This window comes from Danio rerio, chromosome 6, assembly GCF_049306965.1.
Source record: "Danio rerio strain Tuebingen ecotype United States chromosome 6, GRCz12tu, whole genome shotgun sequence".
In the NCBI taxonomy this organism is placed as follows: Eukaryota; Metazoa; Chordata; class Actinopteri; order Cypriniformes; family Danionidae; genus Danio; species Danio rerio.
The window spans coordinates 32,882,676-32,909,792 of NC_133181.1; the positions used below are offsets into that span (position 1 = coordinate 32,882,676).

The window sequence follows — 27,117 nt, forward strand, 5'->3', positions numbered from 1 at the left end:
CTTCCAATCACAATGACTTCTGGGACTTTTAGAGCGAGTGCAGTGCTCAAGTCTGCGTCGATGAATCCTCGATTTTAAGAACACATCCGGGAACTTCCAAGTGTCCTCTGTACTTGCGGACTTGAGTATTGGAACTGAACTTTAGCAGTTGATGTTGACGTTACACAAGATCACGAGGACCCAAGATCACTGAAAAACACATATTGATAAACAGCCTTAGTTCTGTAATCACTGGCTCCTGCTCTGACTCCATTCCAGTTTTTTTTTTTCACCTTTACTAAAATAAGCTATCTCCAAGCAATGGTATGACAATAGAAACACACAAATTCCAAAAATTAAATTAGCTAAAATGAAAACAAAATTAAAATTTAAGAATTTACCATCAGAATAGTTTTACAACAACATTACAAAGACCACAAGAGTCAGATTAAGCAATCAGGGAGTAAAGCTTAAACAGCAAAAGCCTACATAAAGTGCTATAGCTTTGCCAGTGGTTGTGGATTACATTCCCATGCGATACATGTGCAGAGTAAATGCATAATTTAACTACATATTAATTTGCTTTGGATAAACATTTGCCAAATGCAAAATGCAAAAAAAAATTCTAAGAATCCAACTCATGTTCACTGAACAGACTGCGAGACCGCTCTCTTTTTAAGACCAATAATGTTTTTCTAAGGCATTTCCGTAAATTTATAAAAAGTCATTTTATTGCTTGTCCCATTTAGAAACAAGAAATGTTACTCTGTGAGAACACTAGACTATAACACTTCATGATTTTCATTATACTGTACTCAGCCATCATTACCATGGCAACTATAGATCATGCACAAAATACACCAGTGAGCTAAAATCACTTTTCCTTCCAGTGAGCAATAATAATATTGCATCTCTTTTCCACTGCAAATAGAATACAACCCTAAATAACTCTTTAAATTATATCATATATTAGACTATAGGCTACATTGAAAGTTAATTTGCATTGCATAAAGCAATCAGGGAAATATACTTAAATATCTTTCCCAGAAGCATTTTACTGAAATAAAAAAGACTGCCCAATTTCAAGTGCAGCGTACACTGATTAATTTGGCATTTGTTTAATGTCTATGCAAAATAAGTCATAATAACACACACACACACACACACACACACACACACACACACACACACACACATATATATATATATATATATATATATATATATATATATATATATATATATATATATATATATATATATATATATATATATATATATATATATATATATATATGATTTTGCATGCCATAAACAGAATGCATTTGATTAAATTGATGCCAGAAGCCTTCATTGGAGCCTGCTCAATAGCCAAACTTGCACAAGAGAATGAGTACATAGAAACCTACTAGTTTTTTTATAATCAAATATAACATTCCAAAACCCTGTTTGATTTAATCCACAGGCCAAAAACGGATTTGTTAATATTTGAGAGTTTGAATGGTGTGCTGTACATTCACTTTTTTCCATATTACAGTAACAGCAGGCCATCAGCTGAGAAAATAAACATGGAAATCTGATGTGTGGAGTATGTACTGTACAGCAATTGTTAGGAGGTTATCTGACTTAAGAGGATTCTGCTTTATTTTACAGTTGCTTAGCAACAGCCTGATCTCAGAGAAGTGCAGCACAGAAGGAATGAATCTAAAAACTCTTTAAAAATGCTCATTCTCATTCTGTATTTTGTCCTTGACTTAAGTTCAGCTTCAGGTTTATATTTCATAGTCAGTGCTCACTGTTATTAATTTTAAATGGTAAAGAGTGCAGGGCGGTATGAACATTGGCCCTGTATCTGTGGGGGTTTTTATTAGCATGTAAAATGTTTAAAGTGAATTCCTCTATACTCCAATGTGCATTTCTCTTAAAGGTGTATCACATTTACTAAAAAAAATTATCCATTTACTGACTTACTCCCAGGGCCATTTATATCAATGTTGATATTTAGCTGCACCATGTTGGTGTTTCATAACATCTCATTTTTACGAGGTGCGTCGTTGGCCAACCTGGAGGACCAAGACATACAGTGCTCAGCATATATAATACATCCCTCACAAAACTATCTTTTGAATTAATATTTTTGACAGGAAGCCGTACAATATTTAATTTGTGCGTATGCATTAGATTGGTCAGTACTTAAGCCAAATCTGGAGCTAATCTAATAAAATAACTTACGTTAACAGTCCAAAAACTAGTACATCCAAAATTATATGTTACAGAAAAATATTAAATACAAATTGAAAAAAGAGGAAAAATCAAGAGAAGCAAAATGATAAAAATAAAAAAAATTAGCTGAAATTTTGCAGGTTGTAATTTATTTTTGCAATATTTTGCTTGAATTTAATTGTACTATCTTTCGATTTCTAAATATGTTTGGTGACTAAAATATCATTTGAATAAATATAAATCTGTTTTGTTCAAATGCACCAAAGTACATTGGCTATATTTACTAAGAAATGGATGAAAAATATTCATTTTCTAAATGGGGTGGACTCATTTAAGCTGAGCACTGTACACACACTACAGACAATTTAGCTTACCCAATTCATCAATAGCACATGTCTTTGGACTTGTGACGGAAAACGAAGCACCCGAAGGAAACCCACGTGAACACAGGGAGAATTGCAAACTCCACACAGAAATGCCAACTGACCCAGCTGGGGCTTGAACTAGCGACTTCCTTGCTGTGAGTGCAACCCACTGCACCACCATGCTGCCTAAAATGATCCATTACTGCTATTAATTATTCAAAATGACTTTCTTTAACTAAAAAGCTTCACATGAGCAATGACATTGTAAAAATGCACATCAAACACATAAAACAGGCAGATTTGGCACATTTTCATGTGAAAAGGGTGATGTAATCACATTATTTCTGTTGTTTCAAAATGAAAATGTTCCAAAACTACATGTCTAACATGTTCCAAAACAACATCATATATGTGATGTTAACATGTACTTGTCCTCGTGAAGCTTTGAGGCTAAATTGTTTCAATATTATGGTTGAAATAAAAAAGATCAGAATGTTGAAAAGTATGTCTGCTTGTGGTGTTTCCATGGCAGTACATCAAGGACAGCATGCAGCAGTCATGCTCACACCTCTCAGCTCTGCCAACGTCTCAACTCTTCATTTCACTCTAGACATTAGAGCAAATGTTTAATTGTGTTCTTCTTTCTGTACACTTAGATCAGCGCAATTACCCTTTTGACACTGATATGAAAGTTCATTAGTCTGAACAACATACGACTTAATTTTTGAGTGTGTGACTTGCCAAACTTCTGGTTGACGAAACACTATAAACATACAGTCTAAAAAATGCTGGATCAACGTTGAGTCCAATATGGACAAATGCAATGTTGAGTTATGACAATCCAGCATTTTTAGAGTGTATGGACACCATGCTGTGAGCATAATAAAGTCTGTAATAAAAGCATTGAACTAGTACATGAACTATAAGTTTTCCCTTCTTTTTACTTCTGCTTTCATTTATATATTGGTATATGCACATTTGACACTTATTACCTAAAGCAGTTTCAAAGCCCTGGTTGTATTCACATCGTCACTGATATACCAACATCATTCTAATTCTAATGCATTAACCATTAATTAGTCATTAGGTAATTTATGTGGCAATTTGGGTAATTTGCAGAGCGATTTCTTGCTTTATGCTAGCATGTGGCGAGCTGATGAGAAGAACTACTGGTTTAGAGGTCTGTAATGACCTGTTGCTGAATGTGTAAATGCTCTTTTGCTTTCGGCTGTCAGTGACAATGAAACTAGATTGTTTTGTTTATTTGCTTTTCTCCCAGTGCTCTAAAAAGAGTTTTTCAATACCCTCTATTGGTGATATGGTTTGCATCTAATTTGCATCCACCAACCTTTACAATCAGATGCAGGTATGCAATCGGTAACACTTTACAATAAGGTTCGTTAGTTAATGCATTTACTAACATGAACTAATCATGAACAACACATGTACAGCATTTATTAATCATAATTGAACATTTACTAATGCATTATTAACATCCAAGTCCATGCTTGTTAACATTAGTTAATGCACCATGAATTAACATGAACTAACAATGAGCTACTGTATTTTCATTAACTAACGTTAACTAACATGAACAAATACAGAAGTAGATGTATTGTTCATTGTTTGTTCATGTTAGTAAATGTATTAATTAACATTAACTAATGAACCTTATTGTAAAGTGTGACCATGAAATCAATACAAGAAAACACCAGCGACTTCATCATTAATCATGCAACTTACAAATGAGTGTGCAGATTTGTCTATTAGTAAAGATTTACTTCTCTGCACATACTACTCATAACGAATACCCTTTTATATGTCCACATGATTTTTCTAACATTGTAAACTTGCTTGCCCGCCATAGCGTTGCACAAGTGCTTGTATATCACTGAAGAGCTCAATGCTGGGTAAAAAAAAAGTGTAATGTCATGGTTGCTTATGAAGAATTTTTATTACATCTCCCTCTTTTTATTGCTACCAGAACATTTGCTGTGAACATACACATTTATTTGTGTATTTAGTCCTTGGTGATTCAATTGAAGACAACTGCATGTGGCACTTTTTAATAATAAAATAAAAATAAAGCAATAAAATACCTTTTCAGACCTGCATCGGTGTATGTGACACCCAAGTGTGGGGCAAAGGCACTAGCGTAAGTGATCCAAAATCAACATTGGCCAATGCGTTGCAAAGCATGAGATATTATCGTCACAGACACCAGCAGAGGCCGCTGCTGCGCTGCTCTCTTCTAATTTCTGGTGACGCGCACAGGTAGATCGGGTCTCTCCCCCTCCTGAGAGTAATCCGTACAAACCCAACAGATCACCCTATGATCCAGCATTTCAGCCTTTGTGCCTCCTCTCCGAGCTCATGCTGCGTTAGGGTGAAAACCACCAGGGGAATGTGTTTGTTTCGGTTCGGACAACAGTTAGACAACTTATAATGCGGTTTAGGGAAGAGATGTGAAGTGCGTTGTTCATCCACTTGTTGATTGAATAAGCTCGCGGTTAGCAGGCTAGCTCAACTGGCATACTTATTACCGCTGGACGACCACAACATTCAGTTTACATCACTGGGAAACCCGTTTGACTAATCTGTAATTCGGGTCTACGACTTTAATCCGGTCGGTTGTTTTATTGTCAGTCAGTCGGTGAGCGTTTTTATATCTCTTTAGGACGTAATTGATTTAATGGCGAGTGAAACTTGACCGAATTCGTTGGCTAATGCTAACATGATGAAAGGGGGTTAAAAACAATAAACAAATTAATGTTTTCGCGCTTTGTTTTAAGAAGCAGAACAAAAGTTTTTAAATTTGGTTGTTTGTTCTGTAGAAATACTCTCCAGTTTTCTTAAATAGTTAAGGTAAATGATGGACAGCGCTTCGTCCAGAGGAGGAAACAAGGCAACAAAGTATCCTAGAGACAGACATTCGTGTGATGTTTTGTGGATTAACATTAACAGTGGCTGGACTATGTAGGATTTTTTTATTGGTTCACCTCGGATTTATTTTGTGAAATAAAAAAGCCAGATTTTGTTGTTTAAGAGACGGTCTTGTATGAAATGGACACGATCAACCAATACCCGGTGAACCCCAGTTTTCCAGAAGACGATCACAGGAGCTTTTGCAGTTCAATCAGATCTGCGAGTTTTAATGAACATCACGTTAATGATGAGGGATGGAAAGTAGTGGAAGTGACCCTGTCCGGGGGAGCACCGTGGGGTTTTACCCTCAGAGGAGGACTGGAGCACGGAGAACCTCTTCTTATAACCAAGGTAAGCTTTTCGTCGACTATTTTGGACAGTTTGACCTTCAGGACTGTTTCTTTAACCTTGACATTACTGTTAAAGAGAGACCTCAAACTTTTTTCTTAGGTAACGTAGTAACTTAAACAAAGAGCTCAGCTAAGCTAACGTTACATGTCATGATGCTCAAAAATGCAAAGCCATAAAAATTTTGAATTTTATTTAGTATAAATTTAGGTTGAGATAAAATTGTTTAATAAAAAGCAGGTCGTTGATTTTAAAAGTGCATTTTTCATATTTAACGCTTTGCATAATTGTTTCCACATTTATCCCTACCTCTGCCCTTGCTTGAAGTGCACTAGATAGTGCTCCTGGTTCTGTCAAGCGTTGGTGGTATAGTGGTTAGCATAGCTGCCTTCCAAGCAGTTGACCCGGGTTCGATTCCCGGCCAACGCAAGAAATTTTGTTTTAGTTTTTGTCGTCTTGTAATGTTTTGTCCAGATTTCAGTTGTGGCGAAAACATAGGACACGTTCTATTTCCGCGGTTAAAAAGTCATAGATATCTAATGTACACGTGAAGAAGAAAAAAACAGTCAGGGACAAAACATTGTTTGTGTAAAGTTTTGCTTTTTTAAATGGTCATATTTTCTGTGCAGTATTGTTTTATAATGATTATTATAATAATCATGCTAATTTATTAAAATAAAAGTTACATGATAACATAATAGATACAAATTTAAGAATTTGATTTAGTAGTTAACATTTCCTGTGCATATAGGCTGCTGGATACAGTAATTTGAATTTTATTTATTTTATTTACTTTCAAATGTAGTAAAATTTTGATGAGTTTGGATTTTTGTTTTGACAGAGAAAGTTTCTCTGAATAATTACAACTAAAGTGCTAAAAGAGGCAATCCCCTCGGGGCATGCACTAAATTCCAGGGGTTGCATTACTGTGGCATAAAACGTTTCAAAGGTGTGGGGGAAATAAAAAAGACAGGTCACAAAGTTCTTTTTTGTTGTAATTTTGAATCTGATGAGATGTAATGTCGATTCAAAATGACCTTTATTTTGTACATTTTAGTTTTATATACCTCTTTTTTTCAGTTTCCTTCATCTTTCACCTTCTGAAAAGCTACAAGTGTGCATCTGGTGCATACTGTTTTGTAGCTAATTCAAAATAAATTCACTCACAGATTTCCAAATTGCTGACAATGCCATTTAAGAATAAGCAATGTATTTAAATGTAATCTGGGCAAATATGTGAACTAATAAAAGCGTTATAATTTTCAAATGTTATTAAATGTGTAATTTTTTACTGCTCACAGACATGGAATTCTTGTGATCACCGACAAGTGTCTCAAATCTCAGTATATGAATGCAAAAGGTTTTTGACATGAAACCGCTGTGATCACAGTTAGTCATCTGAAGTTACAGTATGTGAATATAAAAGACATTTGACACGAAACCCCTGCGATCACAGAGAGGTGTCTGACGTTACAGCATATCACTATAAAAGGCATTCATTACAAATCCCCTGTAATAACATATTGTTTATTTTGGGGGCTTCAATGACTGCTGGTCTCCAACATTCTTTGAAATATCTTCTTTTTGTTTACAACAGAAAATAAATCATAAGGGTTAAGATCCCCCTAAAGGTGCGTAAATTTTAATAGTATTACAAAACCCCTATGATCACGGACAAGTGTTTGAAATTACATGAAATGAATGTGAAAGGTATTTGACATGAAATTGCTTTGATCAAAGATTACACTTAAGGTTAAGGACCAATTTTCTCAATCGACTTTTAACTTATTGCCTGCTTGTCATTAACATATTGGCTGTTAGTTTGTTCTTCTAAAGTACATATTCTGCATGATACGGCTGAACAATGTATTGTTTGAGCATCAACGTTGCTTTGTGCATATCCAGAAGATTAAAGGATAAAGAAATATATTTTTAAATTATTTATACAATATTGACCCATGGGATCATGTTATTTTACAATTGATTGTTTAATTTCTGTACTTGAATATCGTTTGACTCCCCAGAAAACCATAGAGCACTGTTTATTTACCTTTTATTTTTGCACTGTGATTATTTATTATATATATGTATATATATATATATATATATATATATATATATATATATATATATATATATATATATATATATATATATATATATATGCTTGTAATTTATTATATGTTATGCAGATGCACTGCATGGAAAAATAATTGATCATCCCAGTAAATCTAAATTAATGAAATCTTTCCAAATAGAGCTATTCAGATCATCATCTGGCGAAATTTAGTTTACATCGCTATTTAAATCACAACAAAACAAAATATTGCTGTCAGATTTTTCCAATTATTAACTATTAATTATTAACAATTATTAATTCCTAATCCTACCCAATACCTAAACTTAACTACCAAGCAGCAAATTAGTAGTTTGAGGCAAAAGTCTTATTTAATAGTTTGTTAACAGTGAGAATTGCAGCATTAAACAAATTGTAATTATCCAGCTCTTTCTGCAATATTTGACTGAATGGGTAAGATGACAGTTTTGTTAGTGTACTGTATGTCACATTAGATGTGCCATCTTTAAACCAGTAACAGGCAGAGAGAGATTGATTGTGTATGTATGTAACATGGACAGGTGTGTAAAGGTATATGAATGTAAAAGATATTTAAAATAAAATTCCCGTCCTAAACTGCGCATGATTAGTAACCTATGCAAATTCTTAAATAGGCCACACCCACCTGATTGTTCACCTAACATTTTATATGTTCTGAAGCTCCTTGAAGTAAGAATGTCCCAGCCTCCCTGTTACTCTCTTGAAACCAACACAATTCATCATATGGCCACTAGAGACTCCAAAAGGGGCTCAGTTCCGTAGACTCCCCATGTTGTTAAAATTTGACCATTTGTATGATGTTTAAAACGGTATGAAACATTGTCTTATAATTTTACGCCTTTTTATTGTGAACATTTTTGGAAACCGGTAGCCTCTGACTTCCACTGTGTTATTATTATTATTATTATTATTATTATTATTATTATATATATATATATATATATATATATATATATATATATATATATATATATATATATATTTTAATTTCTTTTGAATTCTAGAAAAATATTAAATAAACAAGTTTAAGCACCCCTTAAGGGTGAATAAATTAAACTTTTGGGGTGAATAATACCTTTATGTATTTTCTTATGGGATTCTACAATGGGGCTGTTCAGTTTATGAGTAAAATAACATCTGTGGTAACAACCTGACAACAATTTATTGTTTTGCTGTACAATGCAAAATGGGCACACCCATGTCGAAAAATACTATAATTTTGAAAAGTTTGTTAATGGGGTTTGCCATAGGCAAAGTCCATTCTTACTATTGTGCCTGGTTTATTATTCTGTCTTCTTCTTCTTCTTCTTCTTCTTCTTCTTCTTCCGTACACTTTTTCTGCGCGTAACTAGTCCCGCAGCTTTCGTCCCAGACCCTTGAAAGTGGGCTCAAATCGTGCGGCTTTATCGGGAATGGTGTGCTATGACTTTTATAAGGGGTGGGTGGTTTTGGGGCCCCACAGGGGCCCCAAAACCACCCCCCAAAACGCATTGACTCAACATTACGCCCAACTTTGACAGATTGTAGCGCCAAGTGTGAAATTCATAGAAATATGGGATTCACAGCATCTGTAGGGGGTTGCAGCCTAAGTGAGAACATACCTCGCAAGGGGGTATAAGTTGCACCCCTGGGGCTCTAGGACGTCCCAAAGTGCTCCCATTGACTTACATTGGCCCCATTGACTCCCATTCATTTTTCTAGAAGAGCACTAACGCCCCCGCGAAATGGGACGACCTTTAAAGCGTTATAGCGCCAAGTGTGAAATTCGTAGAAATATGGGATTCGCAACATCTGTAGGGGGTTGCAGCCTGTATGAGAACATACCCCAAAAGAGGGTATAAGTTGTACCCCTGGGGTGCTAGGACGTCCCAAAGGGGTCCCCATTGACTTTACATTGCCCATTGACTCCCATTCATTTCTTGACTCACATGTCAATCACATTACATAGCAGTGTCATAGACTTAGGGGTTGGCTTATTTGACTGAGGCAACCAATCAGCATCTCAATATGATTTTGAAGCTTACAAGACACGCCCCCCCAAACCACTTAAAGACCCCTAATAAGTGCCCCATTGACTTAACATGGGGTGGGATGTCCCATTGCAGATCCCATTGACTTCCATTATAAAGGTCACACATCTATAACATTACATAGGAGTGTCATAGAGACACGGGGGTGGGCTCATTTGACTCAGACAACCAATCAGCATCTCAGTATGATAATGAAGCTCACAAGCCACGCCCCCAAACTGGTCCCATAGAGTGCCATTATAACTGGCCTACATGCATATCTTTGCTTAGCAGTGTCCTATTGGCTTCGGGGATGGCTCATCTGACTCAGACAACCAATGAGCATATCGATATGATAATGAATCTCACAAGCCACGCCCCCAAATTGATCCCATAGACTGCCATTATAACTGGCCTACATGTATATCTTTGCTTAGCAGTGTCCTATTGACTTGGGGGATGGCTCATCTGACTCAGACAACCAATGAGCATCTCAATATGATAATGAAGCTCACAAGCCACGCCCACAAACTGGTCCCATAGACTGCCATTGTAACTGGCCTACATGCATATCTTTGCATAGCAGTGTCCTATTGACTTGGGGTTTGGCTCATTTGACTTGGACAGCCAACCACATTCAAGTTCACTCTGTAACCTCGCCCATAGCAACAAAAGACAGTACCCTAGCAACCGTTCATCAACAGCTATATCTCAGCATCGGAACATCGTAGAGACTTGGGGATTGGCTCGTTTGACTCATGCTAGCAAACGGAACTTCCTATATGCTACACATGCTAGCAGTGACTAGCTACATGCTAATATTGACTAGCCATGTACTGTAACTTGCTAGAAATGCTTACTAAGTATAAATATTTCATCAGGCATGTATGTGAGGCTTGCCTAGTAACCAACCAGGGTACCCTAGCAACTGCCTAGCAACCACCCAAATTACCCTAGCAACCGCCTAGCAACCACCTAGCAACCGCCTAGTAACGCCTTAGTAAGGGCCTAGCGACCACTCAGGACACCCTAGCAACCGCCTAGCAACCACTCAGAACACCCTAGCAACCGCCTAGCAACACCTTAACAACCACCTAGCAACCACTTAGGACACCTTAGCAACCGCCTAGCAACACCTTAGCAACCACCTAGCAACCACTCAGAACACCCTAGCAACCACCTAGCAACACCTTAGCAACCACCTAGCAACCACTCAGGACACCCTAGCAACCGCCTAGCAACGCCTTAGCAACCACTTAGAATACCCTAGCAACCACCTAGCAACACCTTAGCAACCACTCAGAACACCCTAGCAACCGCCTAGCAACACCTTAGCAACCACCTAGCAACCACTCAGGACACCCTAGCAACCGCCTAGCAACACCTTAGCAACCACCTAGCAACCACTCAGGACACCTTAGCAACCGCCTAGCAACACCTTAGCAACCACCTAGCAACCACTTAGAACACCCTAGCAACTGCCTAGCAACACCTTAGCAACAACCTAGCAACCACTTAGAACACCCTAGCAACCGCCTAGCAACCACCTAGCAACCACTTAGGACACCTTAGCAACCGCCTTGCAACACCTTAGCGACCACTCAGAACACCCTAGCAACCATTCAGAACACCCTAGCAACCAAAACAAATACATTGTACCCCATCGATTTGCCACGCAAACCCCATTCACATTTCCTTTAGGAAATGTACAATTCTAGTTTCTGTTATAATTCAAAGTCAGGCTTTGAATCCAGGTTGTCTGAAGAATTGTTGTGCATTCAAACAGATACAATGGTGAGTCATTGTATCTGTTTGAATAATAATTAGCATACAATTGCTTTGGTATGCTGCTTGGGTTTTTAGAAGTTTATTTGAAGAGTGTTTTGGACATTTCCTGTTGACTCAACAGTTAAAAACTGGGACAGTCCTTGGAAAATGGAGACTTCTGGTCACCTTCTCTTTGAATCATTCCAAGTTAAGTGTCTTTATTAAGGATATGGTACAGGGCAAAATATGGGCAGTACACACAAAGCAGTTTCGAGCAGGTAATACGGGCTGAAACTGATAGCAGGTTAGCAGATGCACTAACCTTTTAGTCCCTGTCTAAACCATCAAATTGAAGTCAATAGAAAATTTAATGATTTTATTTTATTTTGAACATGTAATGATGTAGTTATATGTGTTAATATGAACGTTAGCTCTGGATGTTTACATTTTGTACGCCAAAAAAAAATTGTTTGCTGACTATACCAAAATTTGTCATGAGACACCTTGTGGAAAGACCTTTAAGAAAGAGCTTTAAAGTAAAGAAAGTACTTTTTTTTCTTTTTGTGAAAAGTTTAAATAAATAAAAAAACATAACAACTTTATATAATGGCCAGACCTACGCAAATGCAAAGAATGATCAAGTTACACATGGCTCAGCTGCTTTGCTAATATTTAAAACAAAAGTCCCTTTGCAGTCGTCTAATCCAGTGGTCAGGGGATTTAAACATGTTTTAACCAAGATCAGGATCTAATCAAATCAGATAATCCGAGTACTGCCGAGTCACCATCTTTCAAAACTTTGACTTGATGTTTAGGGATAATACGATAGAAAAGGTAAACTAGTAATTTATTACCACCCTGTACTGTTCTAGTGACATAGGAATTTGAGCTATGCAAAGTCTTTTTGGTTGACTCAAACCAAAAATCTAATTCAATCTATTTTATTTTGTTCATTCATTCATTTCCCTTCGGCTTATGCGTAGTTCAGACTGCGTGATTTTAGCCCCGATTTTGGCTCGCCGACAGGTTTTGAGAAATCACAGACAAATGCCTGAAATCGCAGGCAAATCGGGGCTTGTGCACGTGAGTGACAATCACACAGTATGAACTATAAAAGACGCGATCTGAGAGAATCACTGATGAGTCGCCGATGCCTGTGAGATATTTGGCATGCTGAATATCTGGAGCTGTCTGCGATTCAAATCATGCCGCGTGAATTGAGTTTTGACTGAAAATAGCATCAGCAATCGCCTACAGCCAATGAGAGAGCAGCATTCACTTGCGTGTGTGTATACCTGCTGCAGGCCAGCGAGAGGCTGGGGGAGAAGCTAAAAGCGCTCATTTTCGGTTTATTTGGACCCACGAAATGGAGGAAAAACTAGTGGAGGTTTGACAGGACTCAGGAGCACCCGTGTCTGTTTGACGTTTTATACAGAAATAAATAAATTTATTATCAACTTAAGTTGAGGAGAAATGGCTAATTCCCTTTAAACCCAGGTGAGCAAATAAGTAAATTTTCTACCCCATTAAAGGCTTCTTTCTCATTATGTAGTTAATAACAAAAGATATACAACAATGTGAGACGTAGTTTGTACGAAGTTGTCGGCGATTCTTCCTATAGTAAATTCATGCATTGTGAAAGTCCCTGTCGCCGATCCATCTTGCAGTGTAAATAAAGCAGCGACGAAACGCTAGTCCAGATAGTCATGCAGTGTGAAAACATCTGTGACACGACTACTTTGAAAATCATGCAGTCTGAACTCGGCATTAGTGTCTATTTTGGAGGTCCCCACAGCAGAATGAACCACCAACTATTCCAGCATGGGTTTTATGCAGGTGGTGCCCTTTCAGCCGCAACCCAGTTCTGGGAAACACCCATACACACTCATTCACATACACACTCATACACTACAGACAATTTAGTTTATTCGATTGACCTATAGCGCATGTCTTTGGACTATAGGAAAAACCAGAGGAAACCCACGCAGACACCGGGAGAACATGTAAACTCCACAGTCCACACAGAAGTGCCGATTGGCCCAGCTGGGACTCAAACCAGCGACCTATTTGCTGTGATGCGACAGTGCTAACCACTTAGGCACCTGTGCAGCACACTTTTTAAAAATTATTTATTTAATTTAAATAAAATATTTTTATTTTCAAATTTTATTTACGAGGCAACGTGGTGGCACAGTAGGTAGTGCTGTCGCCTCACAGCAAGAAGGTCGCTGGTTTGAGTCCCAGCTGGGTCAGTTAGCGTTTGTGTGCGGAGTTTGCATGTTCTCCCTGCATACTCGTGGGTTTCCTCCTGGTGGTCCAGATTCCCCCACAGTCTAAAGACATCCGCTTCAGGTGAAACACATCTCACTGATCACATGGCATGGAATTGTATCTTAGTTCAAAAGTTCTTTTAGTAAAATATACAAATAAAGCTAAAGTAATGTCATTTTATAAAATCTGCATAAAATACATTGTTATTAACATGTTATGTTAATTTATGTTATTATTATTATGTTAATAACATTCTTGGTATTCAAGTCTAGAGTCAAATTCTTAAATATTTTTGGAAATCTCTTTTGCTCACATATGCATTAATGCAGTGTTACAGAATAGCTATGAACATACGTTTGAATGGTTATAGATTTAATTTTCAGCATCATTGCACAAGTCTTCAAATATGTGATCCTTTAAACATAATTGATATGCTTCCTATTTGTCCATATTTAGAAATAGTTGTCAAAATGATAATTTTTTACAACAAAGAAAACAATTTGACCTGGTTAAATTAGATCATTAAATAAATATTTTTAACACAATCTTATGGAAAACCAGCTAAAGATATGGAATTGGCACTTTGGTCTCTTGCAGTGCAGTTTTTCAGAAACTCATTTTGAAGTGTGACCGAAACTTTTTTTGTGTGTGTGTGTGTGTGCTTTTCTGGTTACTTATCAACTATGAAAGACCTTGCAGATAAATTTGGAAAGGATATTGGTTGCTCTCACTTTCAGCACTAGAAGCCTAATCATCTCCATAAAGTGTATATGTAGGTCTTTTTTGATATTTGGGTCAAAGTTTAGCTTAAATATTATTAAATAAGGTAGAATGCGACTTTTCCCCCTAAAACTCTTGTGGCCACCCCTAAATGTGCTGTATTTTTGACATGCATGTGACTCGCAGAAGGAAATTCCTGCCATTGCTGAAGTCTTTATGGAGCTAAAGTGCTAAGTTAGTTCAGTTCACAGAAGCCTTTGATTTGCTAGCACAGTCTTTCTCTGGATCTCTGGATGTTTATTCATCAAGGAACATTTCTGTGAGCCCTGCAGACCCTGTCACACTACAGGAATTGGTAAGAGCAGTTAATAATATACTGAAGCTTTTTACCCCCCTCGTTGATGCTCTTAAAGTTGTTCCTACTGGATCATATGATCGCAAATCCTGCCGTAAATTAACCTTTGCACCTGTTTTTCAACATTTAAGGCTTAGTGTGTTTTCATTAAGATTCATTAATTCATATCTGACAATGTAAAAATGTCTTGTATCTCTTTTTTTTTTTATTTGTCAGATTTGTCAGTGGTTCAACCATTTTGACAACTCACTTCTGTTTTCTATTGTCATTTGGTTACATTGGCTCATTTGTTTATTGAACTGTTATTGTTCATTCCTTTTTCCACTTGCGTCATTCTGTTTGAAGGGGTAGTTCACAGAAGATTTTTAAAAGAATCTATAATTATTTAGCCATCTCACTTTCAAGTTCTTCTGTAAAAGGAAAACATTATGTAGAAAATGGATAATGGGTCGCTAAGGCTGTGCTATTTCAGGAATTATTTAATTGTTTTTTTTTTTTTTTTTAATTGCGATTTTTTTTTTTTTTTTTTTTAATAATTTTGTACAAATTATTATTTATTTATTATTATTATTTCTTATTTAAAAAAATAATGCGATTTCGATTTGATTTGCGATTCAATTTTGTAGTCGAGCTTGAGCTCAATATTCGTTATCGTAGCTTCTTACCGCTAAAATGCAGTGAGTATCAAATTTGTTTATAATTATTTAGAAATTTTTTTCTCTAGAGCAAATAGCAGAGTTATGCCATTAGTTATCTCCTGGTGCCTTCATGGTGTTTTTTCATATGGTGTAACAGCTGCAAACAACTCTGAAATTGTACTTTGCTGTTGCTTGCTACTACATTGAGGGTCATTGGCAATACTTTTAGTTGATTTTTTAGCAAGTCACTCCTCATATAGCCGCCTGTGGTGCTGTTTTAGGTGCTGGTTGTTGTATTTCCTTATGCTGCAGCAAAAACTCTGTGACCGCTATTACAAATGACCTGTTTGTGTTTGGTGTCTGTGACTTTGAAAGGAAAATGTTCCCATATTACCGACGTGCTGTTTTTCTTTTATATGAATTCATCTATTAATCCATGAAGTGGCGAACACCATCATCCCACTTGTCCGTGCTTTCCTGTTTGTTTGTTGTATTGTGGGCATTCCACATAGTTCGGTTTGCGCAATTCTGGTTGGGCAGAAGTGTGCCGACTCGATTGGCTAGTAAGACACAGACAGGCGGCACTCCGGCATTTGCTCTGGGTGGGTAAAACTATATAATATATAGTTTCATATCACAGCCTCTTTCGATTAGCTAATTGCAACGTTTCAAATCGCGATTGTTATTCAATTAATTGCACAGCCTTAAAGCTGATTTATATCTCTGTGTCAAATGCACGCGTAGGCTACGGCGCAGCCTACACTTTGACGCATAGCCCTACACTGTGGCCGTCGGCGTCGCTGGCGCACTCCTATTAAAATATCTAACTACTCAACAAAACGATGCATAGCGCAAGCTCAGTGATTGGTCGGCTTGGTAGCGCTGACGAGTCTGGGTGGGGCCGAGAGGAGTGCAGGCCCGATGGAGCGATTGTTTACAAGTGTGGAGTCCCATGAAGGAGCTCCGGATAGAAAGTTTTGTTTTGTGTTTACCTCATGGTTAAAGTTGTTGCACCTCCGCCGGTTCCTGCCTCAAAATAAGCGAGTTGGAGCCACTTGTACATTAAGGAAGCGTTCAGAAAAAAACAAAACACCTGTGAAGAAACTCGACACAGGAACATAAACACCTCACTGCCAACTAGCATTTCGGAAGTGTTACTGCAGAACAACAGAAACGGCACGCAGAAGCATATGCACAGCTACGCGCGTTGCATGCGCCGTGGGTCACGCCGATTACTTGATGCAGAAGTATAAACCAGGCTTTATGGGTCACCACTGACACATTCTTAACAAAGCTCAATTAATGTGTCTAATTTGTGACACTTTACATTTTGCAATTTAAAATACTGATTTATTTTAACATGCGAACATATTAACAGCAGAACATCTTCACACACTGCAGTGTTTCCAACAGCATAAAATAAAGAATAAACTAAATAAATTTGTGATAACTGTCGACACGTGCCCTTGCGTCAAACGGCGCATACAGCGTGCGACGCCCTAGAGACAATCAGCATCAGCGCTGGTTTGGCATTAACTTGTCTGTGTCCAACTGCAATATTTTTCTTTCATTTTACTGCTTTGGCAAGCATGTTGTAGGCACGTGTGGTTTCACGCGTTACCGCCCTGCAAGTTAACAAATGTGTGTTGCACCTTTAGGGGCTAATCACACCAAACAGGCTTTTCTGTTCCAAAAATGCATACCCCACCACACTGCCTTTTTTAAGCGGTGCACTTTTTTAAGTCACTAGAAAACGACTGTTTCAGCTGTCTGTTTCATGATTTTTTTTTGCTCAGAGTTGACTTTTATTTAAATTGCGAGCACACAGCACACAACTGCAAAAACGCAAGGTAAGCAGGGCGCATAGGCAGCGTGCAAAACACTTGCGGCCGTAAGTGAACCATTCAAAAGATGCCCCACTAAAAAAACGTGTTTGGTGGTCGGCTTCTTATGCAGCCAAACTTTAAAAAAAGATAAGTAATATTTGTTAATCGTTTAACTGATACAATTAATCGGTTACAAACACACCCTTTCGGTTACGATTAATCTGTTATTTTGAGCATCCCTAATAGATGCGGCTCATTTACGACTAATCTTTATTTTGTGCTATTAGCTTGCCAGACTTGAAGGACGGATGTGTATTATTTGAGCCCACAGTTCTCTGCATGTTTAACTGTCAAATGTAAATCGTTGGGGAACCACAGACACTTGCCTTTATTACATTATTTAAAAACCTTTTAATATTACAAGACTTTAGCTTTAAAGCTTTAGAAGGCATATCAACATCTTATGACATTTTCATGCAATAATTTTCCATCTGAGCATCATTAAACAGTCTATGTAAATGCTCTGCAAGTGCCTGTAAAGAGGCAAATATCATAATGCTTAGATAAGACCTAATATAACACTGGTAATACCATTGCTTTAAAATAAAATATATTTCCCACCTATCCAGACAATAAGTTTAAGTGAACAAGTGAATGCCATCCCTCTATAGTATTTTACTCATACTACTTGTATGCAGACATTTTTGAGTAATTGATTTAGAATTTGGTTCTCATGGAAAAAGTCAGAATAGTACCCAATATCCCTAAAACAATCTGAGCTTACAGTACATTCCTTACCTTGGGTGCAAAGCTGGTATAACCTTCTCAAGAACCCTGTTTGTTCAAGTTGCTGTTACCTAGGATTTAGAGTTCATGAGTAGCTAATGCCGTAAACACCACTCTGTCATAATATTAGACATAGAATTCACTTCCTATCACAAAAATCTATTATTATTGTGTAGATGCAGAGATCTCACCTAAAAACATATTGTGGACTGATCTCAAAACCTTCACATTTTGTAAAATGCTTGCATTTATCCATTGATATGTTGTGCATGGAGGGTTGTCATCATATTGCAACATTGTTTTTAATCCGCTGTTATTCTTAAAACTATCGTGTTTTAGTCTCAAACGTTCTCTTCAAGTACAAATGCTGCAGACAATACAAATGAATGAAAAATGAACAACATATTCTAAAGCTGTGCTGTTAGCTTTTTAACATAAATGTTGTGCATATTTAGAATGAATTATGGTGCTTATAAACATTTCTCGTTCCAATTATGATTCACTGTGAGACAGGGTTCGTTTCAGAGATTGAAAATTTGTGAAAGATTGTTTTGTACCAGTCTTTGTAAAAGCAGATGTTTAGTTGTCATGGTCTGGATTTCATCCAAACATGTAGGCATACATAAAGTGACAGGCATATGTTAATGATGATGAGAAAATTATTTGTTGACAAGTGTTCTGAAAGGCCTGTTTTGTAAATTGTCTGTTCCCTGAAATTATAATAAGTCTCAAAAGGGAAAAAAGATAAACATGTAGGATGTAAACAATGAAGTACATTTATAGGAAAACACAGCTACATAAGTAAGAGATTTTTTTACTATAAGATTGGAAATTTGCGGGGTAATTAGCATTAAATGCAGTCAGATTTTCTTTTCTCTCTCTCTCTGTTTTTAGTGGATTGTCTCAGTACTTTTCTCTGGGATTCCTGAAGCAAACTGGCAGTGCCAGGAACAGCACAGGAATGTTGAAGCTTTGCTTGATTATCCAAATGTACTGAATTATCTTTGACAGCCTGAAGCCTGTTGGACTTGCATGATACAGCATCTGGGATAAATTTAGATTGGATTAAAGGGACCTGTGCAAGTTCACGTTGCTTTTGACTTCATGTAAGTGAAGGATGAGAGCATTCTGTGGTCTTGCTAAATTCTTAAATAATACCTCAGCACAAGGTGAGGTCATTGGAATCTCTGACACGACAGGCTCACTGTTTAATACACTGTATAAATAATGATTTTTTTCTTGAAAGTGAATGGTAGGGTGTTGTGGATGGTTGCCAGGCTATTGGCATTCTTCTGCTAACATATTTCTTGTGTTTTGCTTTATTGCTTTACCATAAATGTGTTAGGGTGTACTGGATGGTTGCTAAAGCCCTAAAACATAAATAAAATATCATAAAATAAAATATATAAAATAAAATATCTCCCACAGTACAATGACATGCGGTACAGGTGAATTGGATACTGGCTTAATTGTCCGTAGCGAATGAGTGTGTATGGATGTTTCCCAGAGATGGGTGGCGTGCTGGATAAGTTGGTGGTTCATTCCGCTGTGGCGACCCCGGATTTATAAAAGGGACAAAGCTGAAAGAATATACATATATATATATATATATATATATATATATATATATATATATATATATATATATATATATATATATATATATATAGTTTATTTCACGGGACCTTTAAACCAGACTCAGACAACTTGAGTTTGTAATTCATAATCTGTTTTAGAAAGTGGCTGCATCACAATTAAAATAGTCTTCACAGATTTTTCTTCCCTCAAATCTAAAACATACATGTAAATACATGATATAAAAATTGTGGCACATCATAAACTTAAAGATGTTATTAAGGTTATCATACACGCACAATGTTGCCCAATATATTGTCACTTTATCAGAAAAGATATTGCTAAAATCAAAACAAGATACCCATCATTGTTTAATTCTGCATTTTAAAGTCTTTTTTTACTGGTTTTATAGTCTGTCGACTGTGCTGTAGAAAAACCCATTTGTTTGTTACTTTATTGGTTCATACATAAGCAGAAGCAGTTAAAAAAATGTTGTTTTTCAGAAAATAAAAAGGATAAAATTCCGCTCATTCCTCTTGAATTGTATTTGCCAGAGGTTTTCATTGCATTTATTTGAAATCCTCTGTTTCAATAAACTTCAATAATCTCGTTTTACACTCCATGCATACTCCATGCAATCATCCGCTGCCTATGTTTGTTTTTCATTTATTAGTTCTTTCATTGCACGCAGACCCTAAAAGGGCAGCTATTTAATGAGCCTCTGGTAAAGCAGTTTGCCAACAATAAGATTCATCAAGTTTTCTATCAAGTCTTGACCCGCTCAGAGCAAATTTTGTGTGGACAGCCCTTCACCTACATATTGAAACCCATGAGATGAAAAGTTAATGATAGTCTTTTTACTATAATGACTTCACTTGAGGAGTGGCAGGTGCGATAAATATAGACTTGCATTCATTAGTATTTGTTTTTGAAGAGCTTGACTTTTAACTCTGTTCATGTCTGTTCATGTTTAGAGTAAGAAGTGTAAGGAAAGGACATTTTACCTCACTTTACTTGTTTTGAAGTTTTTCAAGACCTTTGCTCTTATCTTTTCTGAGTGCTTGTTCAATGCAAATACACACATGCGCACATTCATTGTTTAGACTGCTCCAAATTGCCAAAGGCTGCTGGGAAAATAATGGTGCTTGTTTAAGGAAACACACTGCTGTGTGTAGGCTGTCCTTAGATATGGAGGCAACCAATTGTGGTGTGATGGGAACAACACAACAGTGTTATTAACGTTCTTGGATCTGCAAGTAGATTTTTATTTATTTTTCTCATGAAATAGATTAAAGACTGTATCACAATCTAAAACACTGACTGGAAGTTATTGATTATAAGCTAAAATATACTTTTTTTTTAAGTTAATTGCAGTTTTTAAAAATATATTTATAGTTGTTTAAGGATTAAAGTTCCCAGTGGTTTATGAGGGTGTCAATGTTTTTTTTTTTTTTTTCCATGTGATGTCTTGTTTCTTGTTTAAAACAATCACTTAAATCAGTCTTTTAAAATGCGAAGATCTGCCACAGGTCTTCTAGAAGCATTTTTACTAGTAAATCTATAAATCTGAAAGTGCACCATGTTTAAAACTATTTATTCTTTAACAAAATACACTGTAAAAAATCTTACGTGCTATTTACAAAAAAAATTAGTTGTAACACTATTGCACAAATTATTTTTAAGTAAATTATTAACTTGATTTTTTTAAGCAAAAACCACTTGAATGAATCATGTGAAAATTACAAAAATTTTTGAGTGATAGATGAAGATTTTAATATTATTAGCGGAATCTGCTTTTATGATTTAAGCAAATCCACCACAATTTACTCATATCTATTTTTTTTAACAAAAACCACTTGAATGAATCATGTGAAAATTACTATTTTTTTTGAGTGATAGATGTTGAATTTAATATTATTAGCAGAATCTGCTTTTATAATATATGCAAATAAATCACCATTTACTCAAATTTACTAATGAAATTTACTCATTAATAAAATGTAAAATATATAAAGTACAATGAAATACATACACAATACATTTTTGCCAAATATCATTTTATTACACGTTCCACCGATTTTAAAAAAAAATGGTACAATATGTTAAACAAATCTATATAAAGTTTACAGCAATGTTAATCTCTGATAAAAAATTCCTTTACCCATGCCATAGAAAAAATGTTCTGTCAACTTTCTTTTGTAGGAATATTCACATTTTAGACTAAATCTGACTGAATGTGTGTATTGCATAACATATAAAACCAGTATAAAAGCTGCATCTCTAATATTAGCAACACAATCAATCAATCAATCAATGCAGTGAAATTTCCCCAAAAGGTTGTAGCAGTGAATTTGTGTCAGAAATATATGTTTCTTTGTAAGTGATTTTAATTTGGGGAATATTTGTATAAATCCAATTCAGCAATTCTAGATTTTCTAAGCTAGCCATGAGTCATGACTCACTCATCCTCCAAGACAATGCAGAAGTCCTCATGGTTGGTCATTCCTCTGGCAGACAGCAATTCTCTGTGCAATCCCACACTGTAAAATAAACATTAAGTTTATTATTATGAAATTATGCAGTTGTACATTTCAAATATTTAAGGTTTACTAAAACACATTAAGTAAATATATTAAGGAAACAAACCATTTCTTTGTATCTCTGTGAACACGTAATTCTATAAAATGTTTGAGTAGACCTTGCTGACTGAAACAAGTGCACAAGTATTTTGACTTATAATGGACAGGGTCTTTTTAAAATGTATTCTAGTGTACAAAGATATAAATTTATAAAAACAAACCATGTTTATACAAGGAATAGTGCATTCAACAATGTAGTGCTTGAGCTATATTTTTGTTTTTGTAAACATGCAAAAATATAAAATGCAGTTTTCTAAAGACCATTAATATCTAAACACTTCTAGATATCTAAACAATATCTAGACACTTACATTGCACTCATGGATGAGCTCTTCCTCTTATTCATAGAGATAGACCAGCAACAGAGGACGACATCTCTCATCTCCTCCTTGATTTAATGTGAGGTCTGATGCAAAAAAAGTGTAGAAAGTAGTAATATTGCCTAATAATAATAATAATAATAATAATAATGCACAAATAACATTATTAAAAATACCTGCTGTTTGGCACCCATTCTCTTTATCAAAATCTGCCCGAATGAACCACTCCTCTTCAGTGGGAAAATACTGTGAACATTTTCTTCATTAATCTGAAAAATTAAGCAAACACATGTTAGTATTTATATACAGTATTATATATAAACACAGTTCATTACATTGCATTATCAATGCTGTAAAAGGAAAACCCCATGAATAGCTATAGATAACTTAGCTTAGCTTAGACTTACCACTTAACAAGCTCACTGTTGTTCGTCCACCCTGTTTAACTGTTGCCTGATCACTGCTGTTAAATATTAAAATGAAAATAATTTGTTCAATTTCATTATATAATTCAGAATGAACATTAAAGCAAATCAATTTCAAATAGGAATGGGTGGTTAAAAATACCCGTGTATCCCTTTACACATCATATGGCAAAAACTAAGCTCCTGAACAAGCTTGAACAGCATTTGTCTTTCTTAAAAGAGCTTAGGCTATTTAAGACAAAAAAAATGATAAACTGTTAATGCTTACCTTTTAACATGCTCGCTGTAAATCTGCTCCTTCAAAATGTCGTCTGATCACTGCCGTTGTTGAGGTTCAAATGCAAACATCTCAATTAAATCCACAAAATTGAGTAAATTTTCTTAAAATAAAGGTGAAGCCATCTTTCCTCAATTTTTTTAGCTTAATTGGTTTCTCAAAGTAAGCCTAATAATTGCACTGGTTTGCTTAAAAAAATAAGTGAAATTGAAATCTTAGTTATATTAGCGACATCCTCTCAATATTTTATAATAAATCCAGAATATCGATTTTTTTAAAGAAAATATGCACATTATTTTTAATGACCACATAAATTTTTTTTAATGAAAATTACAAGCCTCAAGATTCATTTTTTACAGTGTAGTACACTCAATCGTGTTGGGTCCGGATCTTTTACCTGAACGCATCGACATAGTTACGGTACATCGCAAAATATGTAGTACCAGATCTGGTAAAATGGGAATGCGCCTTTCCCTTTAGACAGGAGCGGAGCGCAGGGGATCAAAGGACTGATCATGTAGTGAAGATGCCGATCACTGACAGATGGAGATTTTGCTGTGGGGAATCAAGAGTTAAAGTTCATTTTCACAACAATACCACAATAAAGACAAACTAGTGCTGTGTTTGTTCCTGTCATTTTTCTGATCTTTGATACAATAACCTGCGCTGCTATGTGGGATTCGCTGGCTGTTTGATATTAAAGGAAAGAGAAGCAGAGAATATTATGTATGGGACATTTTCAGACTTTGACAGGGACTTTGTCAGTAACTATTTCAGTTTATATGGACCAGTTTCTTCTTCCTCCGGATTATAACATGCAAGTAGGGATGTCCCAATCAAGTTTTTTTTGAGTTAGAGTCATTTGATTTTGATAATCTGCCGATACTGATACTTCGTCCGATACTTCTATAGTACATAAAAAAAGAAGAGTGAAGAAACAGATCCAAGATGTTCCCTATTTTTTTTTTTTTTTAATTAACCCTATTTTAACAATAAACCACTCAGTTAACAATCAGAGTACTTCTGTGAGGTAGCTTAAACAATCAAGTAATAAATAACATAAATTCTTCACTTTTGGACTTTAGTGCAACAGTAAATATTTAAAAGAATCTAATATAAAAACAAACATCACCTCAAATCTCATGGTTTGCTATGGCAATGTTGTCGTCATCTACATTATAATACCTCCAAATCGGGACCACGTGATCGGATATGGACATTTTGTGTAGTTTGCAAAATTTTTGTTTAATTGTAACCTGTAATTACCCCGCGCTGCTTGTAATCACTTATCTGTTATAGATCAGTGCTTGTATTGTATCTCTCAGGTTAAATCTGTATGGGGCTATTCACTTATTGTGTCCAAAACCACGTTAAAAACATAACACATACTTCTTCCTTTACCAAATTAAATGCATTTCTGAACTTGTTATCCTCTGCCATTTGTCTTTGCTATGCCCACCATCAACTGTTCCTACACGCACGCAGTCAATTTTCAAAATAGTTCAACTTTTGCCCATGTGTGGATTAATACTGAATATGTTTCGTTGTTATTACTTAGGGTTAGCATTAAATGTCTCACACTGAACCCAGTCGACCAATCACAACAAACTGGGTCATCGGACCAATCACAGCAGATTAGCCTCACTTAATGGGGAGTTTTAGGAACAAATGAACTTGCATGCATATCAGCCTGTTGTTGGAGACCCCCAAAACCAAAATATGGTTTATAATGCAAAATAGGGGCTTTTTAAGTTATGAGTTCAACCAATCAGCTATGGGGAGAAAATGCATAAAAAATGTATTTGAAGCAAATAATTATGTAAAAATATATAAAAATCATTTTTACAGTTTTTAGTTAGAATGTGCAAAAGCATACAGTGAATTTGCATACCTTTGATATAACTTTGTCTTTAAAGGTATATCAATTATTGTAAATCATTTCTTTACAAAAGTACTTCAGGAGCATTGTTGTCACACTCTTTTTGAGAGTTAGGCATGGAAATGGTAATCTAGACGTACAGATTGGAATAAAAGGACTCATTAGATTATGTATCTTGCATACAAACAAATAAATGCATACAAGGGGTTGTCAATTTGGATGATACTCACTCTGTGGGGCCTTTTGATAGATGGAATGTGACTGCAACAAACATTTTTTGAAATCCTGTCTTCAATCTTTATTTTATTGCCTGGAGGGGCAGGAATTTAGATGCATTCCTGATGTTAAGCCACAAGGAGCTCATGGTCTTTTGTTTGTGCTAGGATACAATGTTCATTCAAAAGAGTTTAATCTGAACAGTTCAACACTTTTGTTGTATCAGGAGTTGCCTCAAATTCTTTGGTGTACGATCAAATTCAGCTGAAACAAAAAAGCCCTTAGTCATACTATTGTTATGTTTGGGCAGAGTCTCATTATAGCTCCTGGTGTATATTGAATGCGCTCTCATTGTTAAGATTTGACAATAGGACCATTGTTGAGAAGTGATGTCTCTTGGATGAACATTTGTACTTTGAGTATATATATATATGTGTGTGTGTGTGTGTGTGTGTGTGTGTGTGTGTGTGTGTGTGTGTGTGTGTGTGTGTGTGTGTGTGTGTGTGTGTGTGTTGATCACAGTAGCTGTAAATCCTAGTGCTCTGTCAGCATTGAGCACAGGACACCAGTCAGCAAAACTCCCACATTCTTCTGTGCCACATCCTTCCCTCACCTCACCCCACACTCCAGACCCCATATCGAGACTGCAAGGTCATAGAACTTATTTCAAGCTCTTGAAAAATTCCTTAGAAATAGCACCTGGTTGGCTGGAGCTGTGTTTGGCATTGGTTAGCATGCTGTAGGCTATGGTGCAGTTTACATGGTATTTTTAAAGTAAGCTTTAAGAGTTGTTCTTGGAAAAGCCTTTGACAAATAATCTAAAAAAATAAAGAAATAAAGAAAAAATGGTTTGGCTTAAACTAAATGTGCATAAAATATGGACTAACCCATTCAATAAACTTTTAAATGAAATGTTAATTGTTCATGTCTTCCAGAAATTTGGAATGAAACAACCAGACACATTGTAGAGTGAGAGTAGAGGTGGTTGATTAAATAGTTTTAACATGACAAGAAACAACACGACAGTTTCCATAAAGAATAATTTTCTTCATGAAAGGATTAGTTAGTTCTGTGATTAAATACTCGCCTCATGTTGCTCCATGCACTTAAGACTTTTGTTGATCCTCTGAACACAATTCAAGATTCAAATCTGAGAGGTTTCTGCCCCATGCATTGACAGCCTATGTCACTGACACCACAAAGGTTTAGAAAGATAGTGAAAACATTATTAAAACAGTTCATGTGAGTTCAGAGGTGCAGCCTTTATTCATTATGTTTTTTTTTCGAAGCGTCAAGAACGGCTTGTGCCCAAAAAAACAAAAAATAATAAAAGCAACAAAATTTGGCAATTTATTTACTTCCACTTAAGTCTGCAACATGTTCTCAACAGCGATTTTGTCTTGTACTAATACTTCTTTTGTAGCGTTGTGGTGCTAGAAGTAGTGTCAAAAGAAACTG

At 36.0% G+C, this 27,117-nt stretch overlaps 1 protein-coding gene and 1 non-coding gene across 12 annotated transcripts in view; both read left to right on the forward strand.

Annotated features, from left to right (window-relative positions):
• The first annotated feature begins 4,848 nt into the window (after positions 1-4,848).
• The window catches only part of shroom2a (shroom family member 2a), a 79,847-nt gene continuing 57,578 nt past the window's right edge, over positions 4,849-27,117 (forward strand). For 6 of the 11 annotated variants that reach the window (XM_017356632.3, XM_017356634.3, XM_017356633.3 and 3 more), the window contains exon 1: positions 4,849-5,843. In XM_017356632.3, coding sequence (XP_017212121.1) covers positions 5,631-5,843 — 213 coding nt within the window. In that variant the 5' untranslated portion in view covers positions 4,849-5,630. Of the gene's footprint in view, positions 5,844-14,603; positions 15,079-27,117 lie in introns of those variants that run through there. The other 5 variants (XM_073954244.1, XM_073954248.1, XM_073954254.1 and 2 more) reach the window with 4 other exon arrangements.
• trnag-ucc (transfer RNA glycine (anticodon UCC)) lies at positions 6,198-6,269 on the forward strand. The gene has a single exon. It is a non-coding gene; the product is annotated as a tRNA-Gly (tRNA).